Source organism: Pungitius pungitius, chromosome 10, assembly GCF_949316345.1.
Source record: "Pungitius pungitius chromosome 10, fPunPun2.1, whole genome shotgun sequence".
Classification (NCBI taxonomy): domain Eukaryota; kingdom Metazoa; phylum Chordata; class Actinopteri; order Perciformes; family Gasterosteidae; genus Pungitius; species Pungitius pungitius.
The window spans coordinates 9,165,960-9,185,514 of NC_084909.1; the positions used below are offsets into that span (position 1 = coordinate 9,165,960).

Consider the following 19,555-nt stretch of genomic DNA (forward strand, 5'->3'; position numbering starts at 1 on the left):
TTGTTTAAAATGGGTCTTATCAATTGCGTGTGTAGCATCTAAAGATCAATAAATTACATTACAACATTCATACTGAGTTTTGGGCTATTGTGATTTTGTTTTATTTTTGTCAAATTAAAACGTGCCATTGATATGAGATGGTGAATTGCTGTATAATCATTGATACAAAATTAAAAATTCAGTTTCCTGATACAAAAACAATAATGTGTTCCAAAAACTGATTCACGGTTATAAGTTTAATAAAGTGCGATCCTATACCTTTATGTAATAATGACTTTATCATGTAGCCATTAGGGAGTAATCCATACATTTTGATTTTTCAGCGTGTGATGGCATCGGCACCGCCAGCCTCCAGACAGCTCAGACCGTCGACTCCAGGAACATCGACAAGTTTGTCAACTGCACCAAAATCAACGGCAACCTGGTGTTTCTCATCACCGGGATCAAAGGGTGGGAATGTTGAACTACGGGACGGAAGAGGAGAGCTGTCGCCATGTTTCGACACGTCATGTCCTTTCCTGGAAGTGTTGATTTTAGAAGTCCTGGATTGACAATGTTAAAATGGAATATGTTAACAAATTCAAATTAAACTGAAACGGTATTTAACAAATTAAAAATCAATATTGGAATAAGATGAAGGTATCAGATAGTGACATTTAACTGAAAACAACTTCTCATCTCAATCAACATTCCACCTAAATAGTGAATTCCTTTGGGGAGAAACTATGTAGCAAATATTCATGGATAGATGTGGGGTTTTTCACATGAACTTTTTATGTAAATTCCTTTAGATAAGTCTCATCTTTTTTTAAATATAGGCGGGATGTTAAATATCTGAATGTGTAAATAATTAAAGTGTTAAATAATAAGTGTCATTGATGGCAAGTGGGATATTTGTATGCTAAGTTTTTCTAGTTAGGAATTGTCCTGTTAATATATCAATATATTGTACATTTCAAATGCTATGATGTTTCTGTTTTTTTTTTTTTAATTTAATATTATTCTGAACTATCATTCAAAGGGATGTGTATCACAACATTGAAGCTTTGGATCCAGAAAAACTCAATGTATTTCGCAGCGTTCGGGAGATCACAGGTGAGGATTCTAACTTGCACTGCATACATTTCTGCACCAGCCTACAAATTGATAAGCAAACAAAAAGGAAAAACGCTGCACCCTTTCCCGCCGCTCTTGCACGTTTGTGCCGCTTTTAGTGTGCATATATATGTAATGCTTGTGTGTATCTGTTTGTGTATTTGCTCAAGTCTACCCCCCCTCCCTCCCCCTGAGACTGTCCACACCAAGGACAGACATTGCAGCATGAGATGAATATCAGATGAGTCTTTCAATCTCTTCTGTCTCTCTACCCCTTTCTCCCTTGGGGAGTCCCTAGCCTTGAGTCCCACAGTTGCAGCTCTCCCTTCACGCACCATGAAGAAAAGATCCAGAACATGCGGTGCGCATCGTTGATCCTCTATCTCCCCTATGACATCACTTCTTCTTAGCTGAGCTGCATGCACACTTGCAATGTTGCCCAAATGCCATCTGAAAGAAACAGTTCACCTCCGATGTGATGCTCACTGATGAGATGACAAAATGTTGCTTTTTTACAAAGAGCATGAAAACAGTATTCCTCTTATGTATAACCTGGAAAAAAAACATAACTTTTTCAGCTCAAAGCCTTTTCAAGTGAAGAGAAATTGTTTATCCATATTCCTTCTATCTATTATCAGCTGTGTTGAGAACAGCTTTCCATCCAAAGGTTACTCAAGTTCATTGCTAGGCAATGTTTGTTAAACTGTTTTTTTTCTCTCTAATCTAAATGTGATTTGAAAAAAAAGTACTGTGTTGTTATGGCAACAGCAAACACAGTACCAGACGGAAATGAGCCAACCACACACGTCTTTCTGTCCAGATCATATTGATAATCTTAGTATCTTCCTTAAGTGGAAAAAAAGATACTGGCCACAGAAATCAATGATCTGCTAATCTGTCGTCCCATTTAAAGGTCAGCTCCTGAATATTAACCATTTGCTTTGTGTGTTTCCATCAAGTTGTCATAAGCTGGTCAACAGTGATCGATGCTTTTGACAAATGTAGAAATTCAAGGATTTAAAACGAAATGAAAGAAAACGGACATCGCATCAACTATAACAATCACACGACAAAACAGGGATTGAATACAACCTGAAAACATATAAAATGGTTTTGAATATGAATACTTCCTCGTCACCAATGCTGTAATTAGCTCAACTCCTAGAGATCACACCCAGTAGATAAAATTGCAATAAGGTAATAACTAGTTTACCTACTGTCTTCTCTTTTGTTTGGCTGTGGGAGTTTGAGAGCAGGTGATGGCTACGACCCATCGGTCCAACACAACGTAGTCGAGGGTGTTTTTCCGCTCAGCGTGTCCTCTCTCCCAGGTGTCAAGAGAACATGACTTCTGACAGAGGCAGCCAACCTGCCTGTGTGACCCCCGAGGTCACCACTGGCATTGCTCTAGCTTTCAAATGAGCAGTGAAGAAGGACTGAAAGAGTCTTCTGTTTCTTCTTTGAAGTAGTCTGCACCACCAGCCAAGGTTGCACCCGCTGAATGGCAAATCAACTCAGGCAGATTTGCGTGGGTTATTTTTTTTATTTTCATGTATTTACCATAGGTCAAGCACTCTTAACATTTGCTTTTGAGTACACGGCCTTCTTGTCTAAACGGATCCATGATTGAATACTTTGTGTGCGTAGTTTTGCCGCTGACGTGTCTCTCAGCAGAACACGAACCACTGTGAAAATTAAACGTTGCTATTTCTGCCTGAAACCACTACTTGGCAGAGAAGGAAGAGGCACTAAAACATATGGATGCATGTTTCCCATTACGCCTCGATTAGGCTCCACGCAATACATACAGTGTTTTGGCATGGACGTGTAAGGCTGCCTATGGGACTGGGTCGATTTGGTGTTTTTTGATGATGTCACAGCTGGTAGAAGAAGCAGGATGTATTCTGAGGTGTTAGGGGCTTTACTTTCTGCTCATTTGACACTGATAAGACATGGAAAATTCTTCAATGGACAACTCAGTCACCTGATCCTAAACCAATATAGCATGTTTTTTACTTATTTACTGTACTTAGTAGATAGTAAGTAGATCCACCAACAGAAAGCAACAGAAGTAGGCTGAAATAAAAGCTTAAAGGGATATCAAAACATGTTTGGTGATGTTTATGGATGCCAGACTCCATGCTGCTATTAACCATTATCCAAGTATTACAGCAGCAAAACAAGTCTGCAGCATGTTCCTGCAGCTTGTTGCCTTTCTAAGGAAGCGCCTGCACACCCCGGAAGAGCACCATGATGGAGCTGCTAGGTGCCTCAGCACTGCAGGTTCTGTCATTAAGACAATTATTGCTGACCGGTACACTAACGATTTTAAAGGCGCCTTTGAGAGGCCCTGGGCATCCTGAAACCCACCCCATGAGGTCAGAGGTTATGTTTGACATAACTATTTTACTTTTAGTGTGAGGGTGTGGACTAAATGTGGGTAATTTGCATGAACCATAGTGTTACTCACCAAGACCCAACTTATTTTTTTTATTTTTTCATCTGCACTATAAGCATCTGCTTAAAAATAACAAACAAAACGATGTAAACAATCTGATAAAGGTGTTGTCGAAGATTATTCCTCTCGTCAACAGGCCATGAAGGCCCTTCTTCTCTACAACTCTGCTTTCCTCCCTCCACCTTCCCTCCCTTTCTGGATAAGCTTTGTATCTCACATGAGGAAAACACAGTTTATTATAATGGACTTTTCATTGATTGCGGATCACACTGCTTTTCTCACCTTCCACTGTGTGCTCGCCCTCTACCTTCTTTACCAGGAAGTCAATAAAACCGCAGCTGGTCGCCTCTGTGTTTTTCATTTTAACTTGATACTAGAACTTCTCCTACTTCCAAGATTCTTACCACCTCTTTTTTAGGCCTGTCCTTGCATTTTCGCCGTGGTCTCATAGTCCCCCTGAAACTGATTTGTTTGTTAACGTGGGCATTTTACCCCCCTACCTTTTTGCCAACTAAATATTTCATATGTCTCAATCTATTATTGAAAATCCTAGCCAAAGCCACCTTCTTAGCTATTTATTTAATCTTTTGAATGATTCAACAGTAGAGACGCAGGTAAAGGAAATGCAAAAATATTGATTTATATCAAACTTTGCGCCGGTCCTATAGCTAGCACCAAACTCCTCTCTGGCATTTGTGCCCGCAACCTTTGATTCTAGCTCAGAGGTCCTTGTCTGCCTTAAGATGACACACAGCTGGTGGACTTTCTATGGTCCTGGAATATTGCAGAATCCAGAGAGACGCCAACTCTCCCTTGTGGTTTTAATCTTGCCACTTTTTGAAATGGAGGAAATGATAGCTGAAATGAGTTTGCCAGTACTGTTGACTCATTACAGAATAACCACGGTGTGTGTGTGTGTGTGTGTGTGTGTGTGCGTGTGCGTGTGCTCCACTTTTTAGGCTTCCTGAACATCCAGTCTTGGCCCGACAACATGACCGACCTGAGTGTTTTCTCCAACCTGGCAACTATTGGGGGAAGAGCGCTATATAGGTACGCACTTGAGAACATTGTACATGAGCTTAATTCATACAATTGCAGTGTCAAAACTGCCTCAGCATCACGTACATAATGCGCTTATGGGTCTACATGGGAAAGCTGCTCCGCTTCAAGTCCAAAACTCTACAGCACGACATTCTTGATGTTAATTATTACTTGTTTAAATAACTACAACTGAAATAAGGACGTAAGTGGATTGGTTTATGTGTTCAAATAATTGTAAATTAAAGTACATGTGGTTTGATTGAAGGAAGAAAAAAACATTAATTTGTGCGTTTTGACATTTAAGAAGCCAGTTGTTCGAAGCTGGATTTTAGTGATTTTTCCAAAGGTTCTTTAAAATACGCTTTGACTTTTGGTTGGAAAAAAATGTTTCAGCGTAGCTTCTGGCATAATGTGGACTTTGCGATGCGGTGTGTGTGTGTGTGTGTGTGTGTGTAGGCGTATGGATGCTCTCGTGTGTCATCCACCTGTAGATGGAAACAGCAGGCTGGAGTCAAAATTACAGCCTGCTTGATCCAGCATACTCTCTGCCTCTGACACCCCACTGGCCTCCTGTCATTTCTAAACTGCAAGGATATGGGGAAGGATGGGGGTTAGAAGAAAGATAGCGGGGAATAAGTTCAAGTTATGTTGTTGCTGTTGCAAGCATTTAACACAAAGTGGCTATAAAGTAAATATATAGAATTAAGCAGATAAAGAGTATCATTGAAGTTTAACAACTCTAGATAATCAGCAGTAGTATTGTTGTGCATGTTAGTCACTGATGGGCAGGTGGCACTGGGTGTGCTATCTCCTGTCATTAATGCATGAATGGGTGTGAATGGGTGAATGATGACATGTCATGTCAAAGCGCTTTGAATGGTCAGAAGACCGTGATATAAGTACAGTCCATCTACCATTTATAATTATACTATTATAAAGTGTGGTTATAATGTGACTTTTCCACTGACCAGTCGCACCCTCATTTATCTTCTGTTTGATATTTTAGTGCAATATACCACATATTTACCCTAATTTTACTCAGAGGCTATTATCTCATCTGTTATTATTATTGACTATAACAGCATGAGGTTAAAGATGATTGGAAGTTATTTTTTTACAGGTTCACATTGTAAAAAATCTGATTTCCTATCATTTATTTTCCTGCTTTCATGCAATACATATTATTAGAAGACACAAGACACAAGGCATTCTTGCACCAAATTGAAAATAATATAATAACGAATCAACAAAGCTTCATGTGCTATATTGCCGTTGCCATGTTAATATTTTAAACTAATACGATATATCCTTAAACACATCGAAAACACAAAGCAGGTGATTAAAGTAAAGCAGAGATTATGTTGAGAGTTAAATACAAACGAAAACAAACAAATCCATTAAACACTCAAACTTGACAAATCCCCGTGGTACACTGGAAATGTTCCACTCAATATGAAACGTAATAGGTGCATATGACTTCATTCCAATGCACATTCAACAACCATTTGCAATGAAATAAATAAAATCAAGAAGCGATAAGGCATTAGATGCTATGAAATGAATCCATCTCCTCTGCCTTATCATTTCCCTTTCTTACCTTCTCCCTTCTCCTCCCCTCTCCTCCTCCTCACAGTGGCATCTCCCTCCTGGTGCTGAAGCAGCAGAGCATCTCGTCCCTGCAGCTCCAGTCGCTGAGAGAGATCAGTGCCGGGAACGTCCACATTGCAGAGAACAGCCAGCTTTGCTACTACGACACTGTGAACTGGACGAGACTGTTCCGTGCTCCAAACCAGAAGGTTCTCGTCCGCAACAACCAGAGCCCACGCAAGTGCTGTAAGTCCAAATACCCAAACGATCACGTGCGTCCGAACACCCAGAACAAACTTTTCCTTGCTCTGCAATGGAACAAGGACGTAAGCATTTAACTGCATTGGTGGAGAGTGAAGCATGAATGAAAACAAGTTGTGTTTTATGACACATGAGCTATAACTAATGGATAGATAATAATGATAAATATATAAGAAATAGAGTATCGTTTACAATCACACCTCATTTAGGGAAAAAACGGTTGCCGTGCACCGTGAACAAAAAAAACAGATTTCCCAAGAATGAAGGTACTGCTACTCTAAATCTTGTTTGTTTTCTAGCTAACATACTATCAGCAGCTAACACATCAATAGATTACAGATTGATATAATCTGGAGAAATAGGTCTGACATTTAGTGTGAAACCGAGGCTTGAGCCACTGATGTTTTGACAAGAGTTTGTGATTGCTGACCTGACACAAATTGAGACAACACTCTTACAATCAATGCTAAATGCTCAATTATTTTGGGAGATGTTGAGATGTGCCATTTCTCTTCAAATACAGTTTTCTGGGTGACTGAACATAAAATAGCAGAAATATGCTTATCGTTTCTCTTGTCTTTCTGTCGTAACAACGTAGCTGTTATCTCGCTCATTTTTAAAGACAACTAAAAACAATAATCTGATAATTAGACCAACAGAACCATCCATTTGAGAATAAATTAAATTACTCAAATATCAGAAGTGATGAGACAAAAATGTTACCCCTAAAAATGAAATGGCTTTTTATTACATCACTGCCACAAGTGTGGAAACATTATTCATTCATGCATAATGTTCGTTAATGAGCCAGTATTTGCATTATTGAGTTGGCCCCTTTTCACTGTTCATGTGCTCCTTTCCCCTGGGCAGTTGCTTAGTGTTTGGCACACGCACACAGACACGCACGCACACACACACACGCATACACACACCTCTCTTTTATCTCTTAGAGGTCGTTCATTGACATAATGCATTCTCTTTTCCTCACCTAAACCCTCAAAACGTATTGCGTAACCCCTAAACTTAACCCGTAAACCTTGAAACAGAGGAGAGGACGGGCTACAATGTCTCCACTTTTATGAAACCTTCTCAAATTGGTCCTCACAATTTTAAAGTTAATGTACACAGAAACGTCCCAGTCTCTCTCTCTCTCTCTCTCTCTCTCTCTCTCTCTCTCTCTCTCTCTCTCTCTCTCTCTGTGTGGCCATGTATTTATTAGAGAGAGTGAGTAGCTGTGGTAATTGTACTTTCATTAGGTCATTAGTAGTACTAGTTAGCTTGTGCAACTTAGAATAAAGTTATGCTTCGTCAAATATTATTTAGGCATTATACAACATTCTTTGTCTGTTCTTAGCCGTATTAGTCCTATTTGTTTTCAAACAATTTACATTTAATAACTGGAGTTGAGAGTTTTTGCAGTTGGTGGAGGATCTGAATGCAAACGATGTCTTGACAGCGAGGCCTTCAAACACGGTGCCCTCCTCACGTCTGCCTGTTTTGGCTTTGGATGATTCTAAAAATCTCAGTTCTAAAGACTCCGTTTTTAAAACCCTATTCCTTGTGCCTTAAGCCGTTCAATTTGTTTGTATGAATCATTTGACAGTCAGAACTCGGCTGAAGTCCGGTTGTGAAGAGTTTGAGTTTCGACTGAGAAACGGCTTCAGAGGAATGCCATTAGAAGGAAGGCGTTTGGTCACATCTTCACACTGTGTTGCCTGCAGAGAATGGACTTTGGTCCAATGCAAATGACAAGCTTCACTTACTAGAATTCATCGGGGCAAATATTTGACAAAAATGAATCCCAGAACTCATGGTAGGATTCTTACATATTGACATATTGATGACTCGTGCCTAATTAGCAAAACAACGTTTGGGTTATGATGCCGTCTTCAGAGTGCATTTCTGAGGTTAAAAACGTGGTCACTTTTTGTTTTGTTCACACAAATATTGAGCTTTAGGCTGTTATCAGCACCATCACTGATCTCAGTCAAAGAGCAGTTTCATAACACTGCATTGGATTAATAGAGCCCCTCACTGTGTGTTCGGCTGTAGTCTGATCCAAAGCAACATTCCCCTATGGTTTGTTGAATTTATTAGTAGGTAGACAATTTCACACTGGTCAAGTCAGAAGTCAAAATGAGTTCCATTATGATGATGATTAAATCTACATCTATATATATATGACCACAATATTAGTGAGGATGCACAGACAGACATGCATGCAAATTGCAACTTTACTTGTACTCAAAGGCATAAAGCTTATTCTAGATGTTACTTTCAAGACATTATTTGTACAATTCTTTTGATTTAACAGTTTGTTCCCCGTTCTTCATTCTGTCTTCCATACTTCTTTCTCTGCCATAATCATCACAGCATGTGCTCCTGTCTCCGTAGGCACCTGAGATCCTGAGCCCCGTGGGCTTCTCTTTTTCCAACCATGTCAGAAACATCTAAAGATTTTATTTTTTTGATCTTTCAATTGCTGTATAGTTAGAAAACCCATCCAACCGCTCCTCTCCCTTGTTTATTTCCTTTTATTCAGCACCCAGAATTCCTCTGCATAGTCAGTTTACCTGCGGCGCTGGAAGGTGGTTTTGGTCTTTTGTGGAAAGCAACGCTTTCATCCTTCTGCCCTCAAAGGAAACACTGGACTTCTGTTTTCCCCATGCATCTCTATCCTGTCTGATTTTGTTGTTGTTTTTGTTTTGCATTCTGATCATGTTATGGTTGACACCTAGAAATAGCCCCTGGCGTACATGTGGCCGAGACCTCAAGAATAGCAACCGTGTTTTCATAACTATTTTCGTGGCTACGGAGAGAGTGGAAGAGAAAAAAAAGACAAAGGGGGAATTATGTTGGATGCAGATGGGGTGATAGAAGTTCTGAATGTATTTGCAGGACTGTCATCGTGTTGCTTCAAAACTGTGGTTTTGTTCCACTAATGCTCTCAGATGCAATGGATGTAGAAGTGAGTGCTGTGGAACAGAAGATAGTGAGAGAGAGAGAGAGAGAGAGAGATCCAGAGCCAAGAGGAGAATAGAAAGGAGTAGATGTAAGCGAAGGAGCATTTGAGTATTTTTAGAAATTTGATATAAAGACCCCAGTGTAGAATATGGCCCTTTAACACTTTGATGTCTCTTTGGAATTCAAGCATGATTCTGGTAATGGCAGAGCATGACTATCCCAAACACGGAAATATATGTAACTGTATCATCCAACTAGTGGCAGCGATGACTGTGTGTTTTGAAGTACTTACCCATGTTTTGGGATTAAAGCAACAATATTCGTACATTTTGACTTTGAAAGGCTGGGATTCAACCTTTCAAAGTTTCAGGTTTGGCAATTGGGCAATCCTCCCCTTCTTCTAAAGTAAATGAAGGAGTCTGCATGGCACCTGCAGGTGCTTCTCGGATCCCACTAGCGCTGTGTCATTGCTGGCTCAGCATCTTTTTAATGAAGCAGGACAGCACTGTTTAGGTCTCCTGCCACAGTGAGATATATTACAGAGTAGTTTACAATGATAGGCTTAAGTACATGCAATGTGTATAAACAGATATCTTACTCTGCCGTATATGCACACATGTCGGGAAGTTAAAAAGAGCTGATTGATGCAATGTTTGTGAAAGTGTTTGAAAAGGTTTTGTACGGAAGTATTTTGCCGGAGAAAAAATACATAAAACATTGGGTGGTGGTGTTTTAAAAGAAGGTATCATCCATAATTCAAAAATGTATACGTAAATGATTTCATCTCATAGAAAGCAAGTAAAAAAAAAGGTATTGCGTACTCTCTTTCTGTGTCTGTGTTTGATGAGCAGCCAAGGAGCGCATGGTGTGTGACCCGCTGTGTTCCGACACCGGGTGTTGGGGTCCAGGCCCCGACCAGTGCCTCTCCTGCAGATACTTCAGCCGTGGACGGACCTGTGTGGATACCTGCAATCTTTATGAAGGGTAGGTCATGCTTCACTCTTGCGCCTGAATGACTTCTGACTGGTAGGTTGCATCATGCGTCGTCCTCTAACTGTCCTCAAGTCCTGATTGGGTTCAGGGCCGACCCACATTGTGATAACTTTGACATCTCTTCAGCTAACCACTATGTCATGCAGGTGTTTATCTCTTCCTGCAGGATGCAACAAAAAAGAAAGTTAGCTTCTAAATCACATCACAAAGTCTGGTTTCATTTCAGGTCAGTCTTAATCCTTTGAAAAAAAAAGACGGTGGCGTAAAATACGCAGTAGTCACAAACAAAAAGTTAACAATAGAAGAAAAACACTGCTGGTGCTGCAGCTGATGTCTGAGCTTTGATGGAGTATGTGACGGAACTTCCGGAGTGAAGCAGAAGCAGTGCAATGTGTTCCACTGATTAAATCACAGAAAAATAGAGAAACGTGAATAACCCTCAATCAAATAATCCTCAATTGTTGAAAAATGTGGTGCAGCATCAGCTCATAAAACGTATATATTTGAGCTTCGGAAACACCCAGAGGCTCTTTGTTACAGCTTTGGAGTTCAGCAGTTATTTTTCTGTATACTCTGAGTCAAATTTAGTGTGATAATGCTCAATGACTGACAAAACAATAGGGGGGCCTTGACTTAAAAAAAAGAGGTGTAGCTTAATTACATCCCTCTCTTACAAGACAAGACAAAAAACAAAATAGAGCCCGAGGAGTTTTATTACTAACACTTTAGCCTTGGAAGGAGAAGTGCTGTTAAAGAGGGCTTTGAGTTCTGAGCCCACTGGAGGGGAAGGAGGAGGACCAGAGGGTGGCGTTGGGGCAGGGGGGCTAGGCGTGTCACTGCGTGTCACAGTCACTGCTTGCGCACGGGGCCACGCCCTGCCTACCTGTCCACCTGCACGTCAGCACCCACCCACACACCGCCTGCCCCGCCCCAGCGCACCATCCGACCAAACACCCCCCCTTCCTCTGCGCAGCACCACATTGAGTGCCTCAAAAGTACCGACCTGAAATGTTTCACATTTAGTTACTATTTGAGCCTTTATTTCGGTATATTCGCTCAGCCTTGAGCCGTCCCTTCACATCTCCAAGTTACAGAAAGTCAACAAGAACAAGGAGAGCAGGACTATGTGCAGTTTGAGGAAAACTCAGGACTGTGTGTAACGCACGCTGGAGGCCCCTTTTTAACCTGGTTTGAGTAGATTTAACCTCAGTATCCCATCATCAGACATCCAACAAATTTGAAAATGAATTGAACAAAATGAACAACCAGCCATTCGAAGTGGGCCATTTGTTACTATCCCTTAAATTCATAACACGGTTTAATTATTCACAAAGCAAATGTGTCCAGCCAAACCAGCCAGATTTCAAGCGTCAGAGATATCTTCCAGCGCCACTGTCGCCTTTATTATTTCAACCAGCACGCTCCCTGACAAAGGCTTACCTTCCCTCACCCTTGGAAGGTTTTATGAAGGCCAGATGAAGCATAATTAATACTAATTTGATTTAGATCCCACTGGGCCAGCGACATTTTGTCTTTCTATTGCTGGAACACTCTGTTTTCCTTCACCGACCAAAGCAGAAGAACCCACAAGTCATTCTCCTTGTCCTGTGGTAACAAAGCTAAAGTGCTAACTCAGCCGCACTGTGGTCAAAGTTAATGACTTTTCGAGGCCACTCTGGTGTTCTGCTATTATAAGGGGATTTCAGAAATTGAATAACAAGGCACTTAATTTAATTGATTTTTGAAAGTATTGAACCCCTCGCGAGGTATTGCATTGCACCTTTTCAACTGCGTCGACCCGCAGCGTGATGGTATCACTAGTGCAGGAAGCGAATTAGCTAGTGTGGGTATATCAATAATATGTGGCTGCATGTATATATGCGCGTTTGAGACTGCATTTTAATGTTGGGACGACATATATTGACCTTTAATTTGAAAGCCTCCCTCGTACTTGCAGATTAAAACCGGCACATTTCTTTCCACTACAAATATTCTATCACTTTTAATCACTCCCTCTCGCTCCATTGTTCTTGAAATGACATCCTAAACTTGATTAAAAAATTGTGTATAGAAAATTTCCAAAGCTCTGCATGAGAATATTCTGGAAATTAAATTGTGATATTGACACTGAGATTTGTATTTAGCGCAAATCCAACAGATCTCCTCCAATGGACTGTTTTGGTCCTTTTGCACACAATGTTCACAGAATTAGCTGATTTATAAAGTACCAGTCAAAGGTGTGGACAAATTTTATCATCAATTCAATAAACTTTTGTGTCCAAACTTTTGACCCCTTTTGACTATTGTGTATAAAGGAAATGTTCTGAGAATGTACAGGGTTTTTCTATTTTTGTGCTGTAGCCATAATGGTTAATGTTTTTCACAAATAGTGTTTAGCCCTCCTTCTCGTCTCTCAACCGGCTATCCCTCGCTTTTCGCTGACCATCTTGATCCCTCCTCTCTTTTTTTTTCTCTCAGGGATATTCGAGAATATGCCAACGGATCAGTGTGTGTGGAGTGTGATGCGCAGTGTGAACAAGCTGACGACGACTCTTTGACCTGCAACGGTCCGGTAAGCTCTATAGAAAAACAATAGTAAGGCAGACATCGAAGCGCTCGTTTGTTTGTGTCATCTTAATATAGAATTTGTTTATTTTATTACATTCGAAAAACTCAAACTAAAGGTAAGACTGACTTTTTTCAGGGAAGGTGTTGATATCCTGTATGTTTCCTGTTTCCTCCACCAACAAAGACTAAAGCCAACAATGAATTGGACCAACAAAAAGCAGAACTTTGAATGAAGGGCTGTTGTTTTCAGTGTTGAGCCCCCCCACAGAGAAGTGTTCAAGGCCACAGCGTTTCGACACTCACCACAAACCAAATGACTTGGAGCCGCAGACACTCCCTGTGGTCATCTTGGACTATGATTAATTATTGTATAGCAGTCAGGAGTGTGCCTTACAGCTCTGCTATTGATTACGCCTCATGTTCCGAGTCAACGGTAAAACTGATTGTTTAAGCTAATATCAGCATTAAGTTGCATGCGAAACCACAGTGGGGGGGGGGGGGTTTATCAGCACATCCACGCCTTTTGAATGTTTTTATTTGAATTAAACATCCAAAAATGTATGGCGCGACAGCCATTCTTTTCTTTCTTTCTTCGTTTTTCAATTAAAAGTACTTTTTTATCTTATTTATCTTTTATCCAGAAGGCTTTCGTTCCGCACGAGCACTTAGAGAATCATGGACGCTCTTTGAAAGATTGTTCGGTCGCAGCTGTACAGAAAATCCCTGACCTTCATTTCTGCGCGCCTCTCCTGCACACTACACCCACAGCCACATGAGGCCTCTGACCCTGCGCTTTCTCTTAAAATTGTATCTCGCTTCTTGATGGAGAGGGATGATTTGCGACAGATGCAAGCCAGAGGGGCCAGTGTGCTGTTTTTTGTGTGTCGCATCACACTCTGTCCGACTAGTTTGCCCAATACAGTTCAGAAGTAGATGTTTCCAAAACTTTCATGTGTTTTTTTGTGTGAAAACAGGCAGGGAGCAAAGGCCACATGTGGTTGTTGGTTTAAGTTGTTTTTGATTTGTTGTTATTGGATGAGATTTGTCTGTTTCATTATCTTGGCTGTCAGTTTGATACCCCAGAGCCGCGCACTTTGCCTCTTAGACGTGCGCAGATAAGTGCTGCAGAAAGAATGCAATCACACGGATTTCTGTAGCTCTCTTCCAGCAGTGGAAAAATAAAAAAAATAATGCAAAATTGCAAAATTGGTGGATCTGCATTAGTTTAGGTTGTAAACATATCACAAAGGCCACACAAGACAATTCAAGTACCCTATTGAAACAGAGTTTTAGGTAGATCTGCAATGCATCACTGCAAAAAAAAGGTAAGTATGAAAGATTGCGATCTTAGTATTAGTGTCTTCAAACCCCTATTTGTATTACTCCATTGATGAAAGAGGCATTTCCCTCTTTTTTTTACATTTGTTCTTTGATGCCCCTTTTCTCTCTAATATCATATGTTAAATAAGTCTCCACCTCATCATTATTGCATTTTGTGGAGTAGTCTTGTGGAGTATATATACAGACAGCAGTAAAAAAAACTGCAGAGCATGATGATTTGGTCTTTGCATTGAATCATAGTAAATTGTCCTGTAAATCCTTTCTGATGCACACGAGCATAGTGAAAGGCTTGAAAAGCCTTTTATATGGCTGCCCACCTATAAACGCTGACACCAAAATGATGAATTGTCAATTGGCCTGAGATGCTGGTGTTTGTTAAAAAACAAAGGGGAGAAATTGAAGTATTCAATTCCACACATAACGGATCACATAAAAGTAAGTGCACAAGCACAGCGATTTGAATTTACAGCAGGGTACTTTTCGGTCGCGACACACTGAGTCCCTGTCAGTTTTCCCCTCTCCTGATACCCTGCTGGACCAAACTGTTTGTTTTCTCTGTCCCAATTTGGCTTGCTAACGCCACTAATGGATACACACACACACACACACACACACACACACACACACACACACACACGTACACACAAATAGCAATGGGTGGGAAGACACTCAGAAAAGCAAAGTGTCGGGATCGATGCTAAAGCCAAAGGGAGCAACAAGACCTTCAATTTGCATAAATATACTGGGATGGATGCACGTCCATAAACACGCACACAAGTTACAAAGATAACATGCAGTTATTTGATTACATGCATTCAAGAACACATAGAGACACACACACACACACACACACATGGACACATGCTTACAAGCCTCTTGCATTGACACTACTTGTAGTCATGTATGAAAAATCACCTGTACACATTCCTCCACCTGAGATAGGATAATTATGTGCATTTGTCATCTATTTACCTTGGTTTCCCCTTTAGTGCAAACAGTGATTGTGAAAGTATGTGTAAATGCATGTGCTGATTATTGTGTGAATTGTGGACATGTGAGTGTTTGTTGCTATGATGCAGGCTTGGTGATCCCACTCACGTTGTATGCATGTGTTGGAAGTTAACTACTTTTACGCAATTAAGTGCTCTCACTTAACCCATTTAATTAAGTATAATTGTATAATTTCACTCTAGGTTTTATTCTTCAATGTGTGTTATTCCACCACATTTTGGAACTTGACTTTTCAGATGAAGATTTCTATTATAGGGAATATAAGCCTTGTGTCTCCTACAGAAAAATATTTTGCTCCCAATTTTGACATTTAAGATGTCTGAGTTGATATCAGTTCACTTGAAAAATGATGACATGATTTAATTAAGGTGAGATTTCTCAGATTCCTCACATGAACCTTGAGAATGAATGAAATCCCAAATTGTAAACTTGATGCAAAAGTAACTACAAGCTATGGCATTTTACTACAAAGGTGCACTCGGTGGAGTGCAGTGACCTGCCAGGTATGTCTGTAATGTGTCACGAAAGCAAGGCAAGTAACAGGCGGAACAAAAATAATTCAACTGTGGCTAAATAATATCCCTTACAAAAAAGAGAAGGGAGTTAAATATGTCTAGGAGGTAGAACACACGAGTCCTGGGATACGTTTTAAAATACAGTTACACCCAACGCTCGGATCATCTGCTCAAACTAGAATTTACTGCAGATTCTTACTATCTTTACGTTACATGTCATTTAGCAATAAGGATGAGCACAAGGATACAAACTCAGAAGAACAAGAATGTGCAATTTGATCAACTAAGCCGATTTACAACTTGTAGATATAGACGAGAGCCATTATAAGTGCTACAATTTGTTAGTGTTACTCTTACAAGAATGTTTATACTTTTTCCACCACTGGTTTGTGGACCTGTGTGTGTGTGTGTGAGATGTTTGTCAATGAGATGTTCTTCAGGCCTTTTGATGACACGAGGCCTGTGTGGGAGAGCTCTTTGCCCCTCTCCCTCTCCTCCCCTACCTCTCTCCTCGCTTATATTAGCTCCATAAATCCTGTTCTAGGCGGATTGTTATGGTCATTGTGTGTGCTGTGAGCGATGGTTATTATCTGCCTGCTCCGCTCACACTGCTTTATGCGCCCTGTCTGCTCCCTCCCTGCCCTCCCTCTTTCTCTCTCTCTCTTATTCACATTATATCCTGCTCGCTCTTGCTGCCTTTCCCCCTTCCAAGTACACTCTCTCTCCTTTCCCTCACTTTCCCTTATCACTCCATAGTACTTTTTGCCTTTTCTGTCTTTGGCTCGCTGTTGTCTATCTTTCCCCCGCTACACAAGCACAACAGTTTAGTCCATAAAGCAGTTGAGAAACCTGCAGTTATTGACATTGAAATCTACCCATCAATCAGTGTACATTACGCACTGTAGCTGAAGTTTTGTTCCGCTAAATTTGTGACACCCCGGATATTTACAGTTTATTTTGTTTCTCCACAAGAAACTTAAAAATAATCCGTAAAATCAGTCAGTATCTGTGAAAGAAAGGTGTCCAGAGATCCGGCTTAGCTAGCAATGATTTATTATCGTTATGACAGTAATAACAATAAAATCAGTGTTTCAGTCAGATAAGTGCCCTGCAAATGGCAACAAAGCACCTCACTGATGGTTATGCACACAAGTACATTGTTAAAATCTGCGGATTTAGAAGGAAAAGAGAAGGAACAAATGCCTTTTTTTTGTCATTCTCCATAGGGCCCCGAGCGATGTGTGAAATGCGTCCATTTCAAGGATGGTCCTAACTGTGTTGAAAAGTGTCCCGATGGCCTGCAAGGTGCCAACAGTTTCATCTTCAAGTATGCAGAGTCCAATAACGAATGCCATCCCTGCCACGCCAACTGCACTCAGGGGTAAGAGCGGTCGGGACGAGGACTAATCACAGGTGTGGGATTCAATGGTCATGACTCTGACAAAAGTAATACCCTTCTAACGCTCCTTCAATCTAGGAAAGATGAATGAAACCAACCAGCAATCATTCATCCAGAAAAAAAAACCATTGCAACATTTCCACCATTTGTCATCTTAGATGGTTTGAGAGCACGGTGACTAAGCATTAGAAAAGTCCAACGGGAGATTAGGTGACAGTTTATTGCTAATAAGACCGTTGTTTGGTAACTTTAATGTCACAAAAAATCCAAATGTTTACCACAAAGTGGAATACAGGAAAACTTCCAATGGATCATCACATTAGATTTACCCCATGAATCCTTTAACCTTTCTCCTGACTAGAATTTCTGTATCATTCTTTCCCATTGTCTCCCCCTTAAGTGCAATTTTCTCTCATATACTGTGATTAATAGGTGCATGATCAGAAATATTCCCTCGCCCTATCCATGCCGATAAGATGTAACAATTCCACAACTTGTAAATTGCATGATAGTTTATTACAGAGGCAAAGCATAAAATGAGACTGAGGAGACAAAGGTTGAAAGTTAGGCGTCATGGACGTCCCTTATCACTCTCCATCGCTCACTAGCCCCTGATCGCCTATATTCAACAATGAATGCTAAGACATCATTTTACATTGAGCTCCACAGGGAGTTTATGTCACGTCCTTGTGTGTTATCTCTACTCTCCTGAGTGACAGCCCTTGCTTGAGCATAGCAATCCGGTCGTGAATGGAAAACAGCGGGATGAGACTGTGTCGAAAAGGTATAGCTCCGTAAGGAGATCCACCCCTCAAATAAACAAGCTGGGTGCAGAGAGGAAAGCGAGACGGCTAGACAAAGAGGGGAAGAGACGGACACGGGTAACAAAAGCAATATCCTGGCTAAAGGTGGCATGTGTGATCAGAAACACGACCAACCCTTGAATGAAGTTACTTTGAAAATAATGGATGGTCTCAAAGTAATACAGTTCCTTTTCATTTGCGATGCGCACAGTAAAGCAAACACCTTTACTTCCAAATGGGTTATATACTGTATTGTGTTACATTTCTCTGAAATGTGCAACATAAAATGGGTTTCCTTGTACAGAGTGAATAATACAAATGTGAATCTTATGGACTGATTAGTCCTGTATTTGTGTATGTTACTGAAGTCGTGAGCTGTAATCTAGGAAGCCTATAGATTAAAAAAAGGATTCAAGCCAACATCAGTTCTCGCTAAAGCGTATATGTCACATGACATGGGTTACAAATTTTACATTTTGTGTATATATATATATATATATATATATATATTCACTAATCAGCACTGTATTGCTCCTGTCTCATCATCCTCAGAGCTGACAAACTCTAAATGTCTACATTTCTTTGCTTGTCCCATGCTTGTTTACACAGGTGCATTGGACCAAGACTGCAAGACTGTATTGGCTGGATGGACAGGTACAACATGAATTTCCGTGTATTGCCTTCCATACGAAAAGCACACTTTTACTGGAGCACACACCACGTGCACAAGGACAATCACGCACGTACCCAAAAGAATCTCAGGGAGCCACGTCTCTGATTAATGGCTAGCTGCAAGGTCCAAAATCCCAGAGTGTCCTTAATGCCTCTGTGTGTGCATGATTCAATGTGTGTGTGTGTGTGTGTGTGTGTGTGTGTGTGTGTGTGTGTGTGTGTGTGTGTGTGTGTGTGTGTGAGAGAGAGAGTGTTTGTGTTTGTGCACGCACAACCACTTTGCCTGGTTCTTGATGAATTGAAAGTGCTTTAGCTTTTGTTCGAAGGCTTCTGAGAGGGTGAGGAAACAAAGGCAGTTTACAACAAATGGATTCAAGATTGCATAAGAGAAGCAGTTTGGTATCAAGTGGCTCTGGGAATTCTTGGGTGTTGTTTTGGGTATAATATTGTTAAAGGGGAAAAACAAGGTTTACAGGCGGGGTGAGCGCCCGGCAGATAAGAAATTACTGAGATCACGTGCACGGCGCCGCCAATGGTAAAAGACAATGTGTGATAACGCAGGCCCTCAGACTGCACATATGAAACACACTGTTCTGCAGCGTAGCTTCAGAAATAAGCTCCATTCAGTTAAATACAAAGACTTGGAACTATTTAGTACAGATCAATAGTCGGTCATGAACCTTTTACTGAGAAAATAAATGGAGAAAGTAATCTTTTTAGAGAAGCTTTCCAGAGATTTGCTAAACATCACAAATGTTTGTTCTGAAGATCTGAAGTCTTTGGGAAAACAACAATATGAAGGTAGAAATGATTTCTGATACCTGTAGCTGGTCTGAAGCATTGGATG

The 19,555-nt window shown here is 40.6% G+C and overlaps 1 protein-coding gene across 1 annotated transcript in view; it reads left to right on the forward strand.

The window, feature by feature from the left end:
• The window catches only part of LOC119228354 (receptor tyrosine-protein kinase erbB-4-like), an 82,649-nt gene that overhangs the window by 18,731 nt on the left and 44,363 nt on the right, over nucleotides 1-19,555 (forward strand). Inside the window, exons 6-13 of the mRNA XM_062564895.1 lie at nucleotides 324-450; nucleotides 1,022-1,095; nucleotides 4,513-4,603; nucleotides 6,228-6,427; nucleotides 10,258-10,390; nucleotides 12,878-12,971; nucleotides 17,061-17,215; nucleotides 18,646-18,690. Coding sequence (XP_062420879.1) covers nucleotides 324-450; nucleotides 1,022-1,095; nucleotides 4,513-4,603; nucleotides 6,228-6,427; nucleotides 10,258-10,390; nucleotides 12,878-12,971; nucleotides 17,061-17,215; nucleotides 18,646-18,690 — 919 coding nt within the window. The remainder of the gene's footprint in view (nucleotides 1-323; nucleotides 451-1,021; nucleotides 1,096-4,512; nucleotides 4,604-6,227; nucleotides 6,428-10,257; nucleotides 10,391-12,877; nucleotides 12,972-17,060; nucleotides 17,216-18,645; nucleotides 18,691-19,555) is intronic.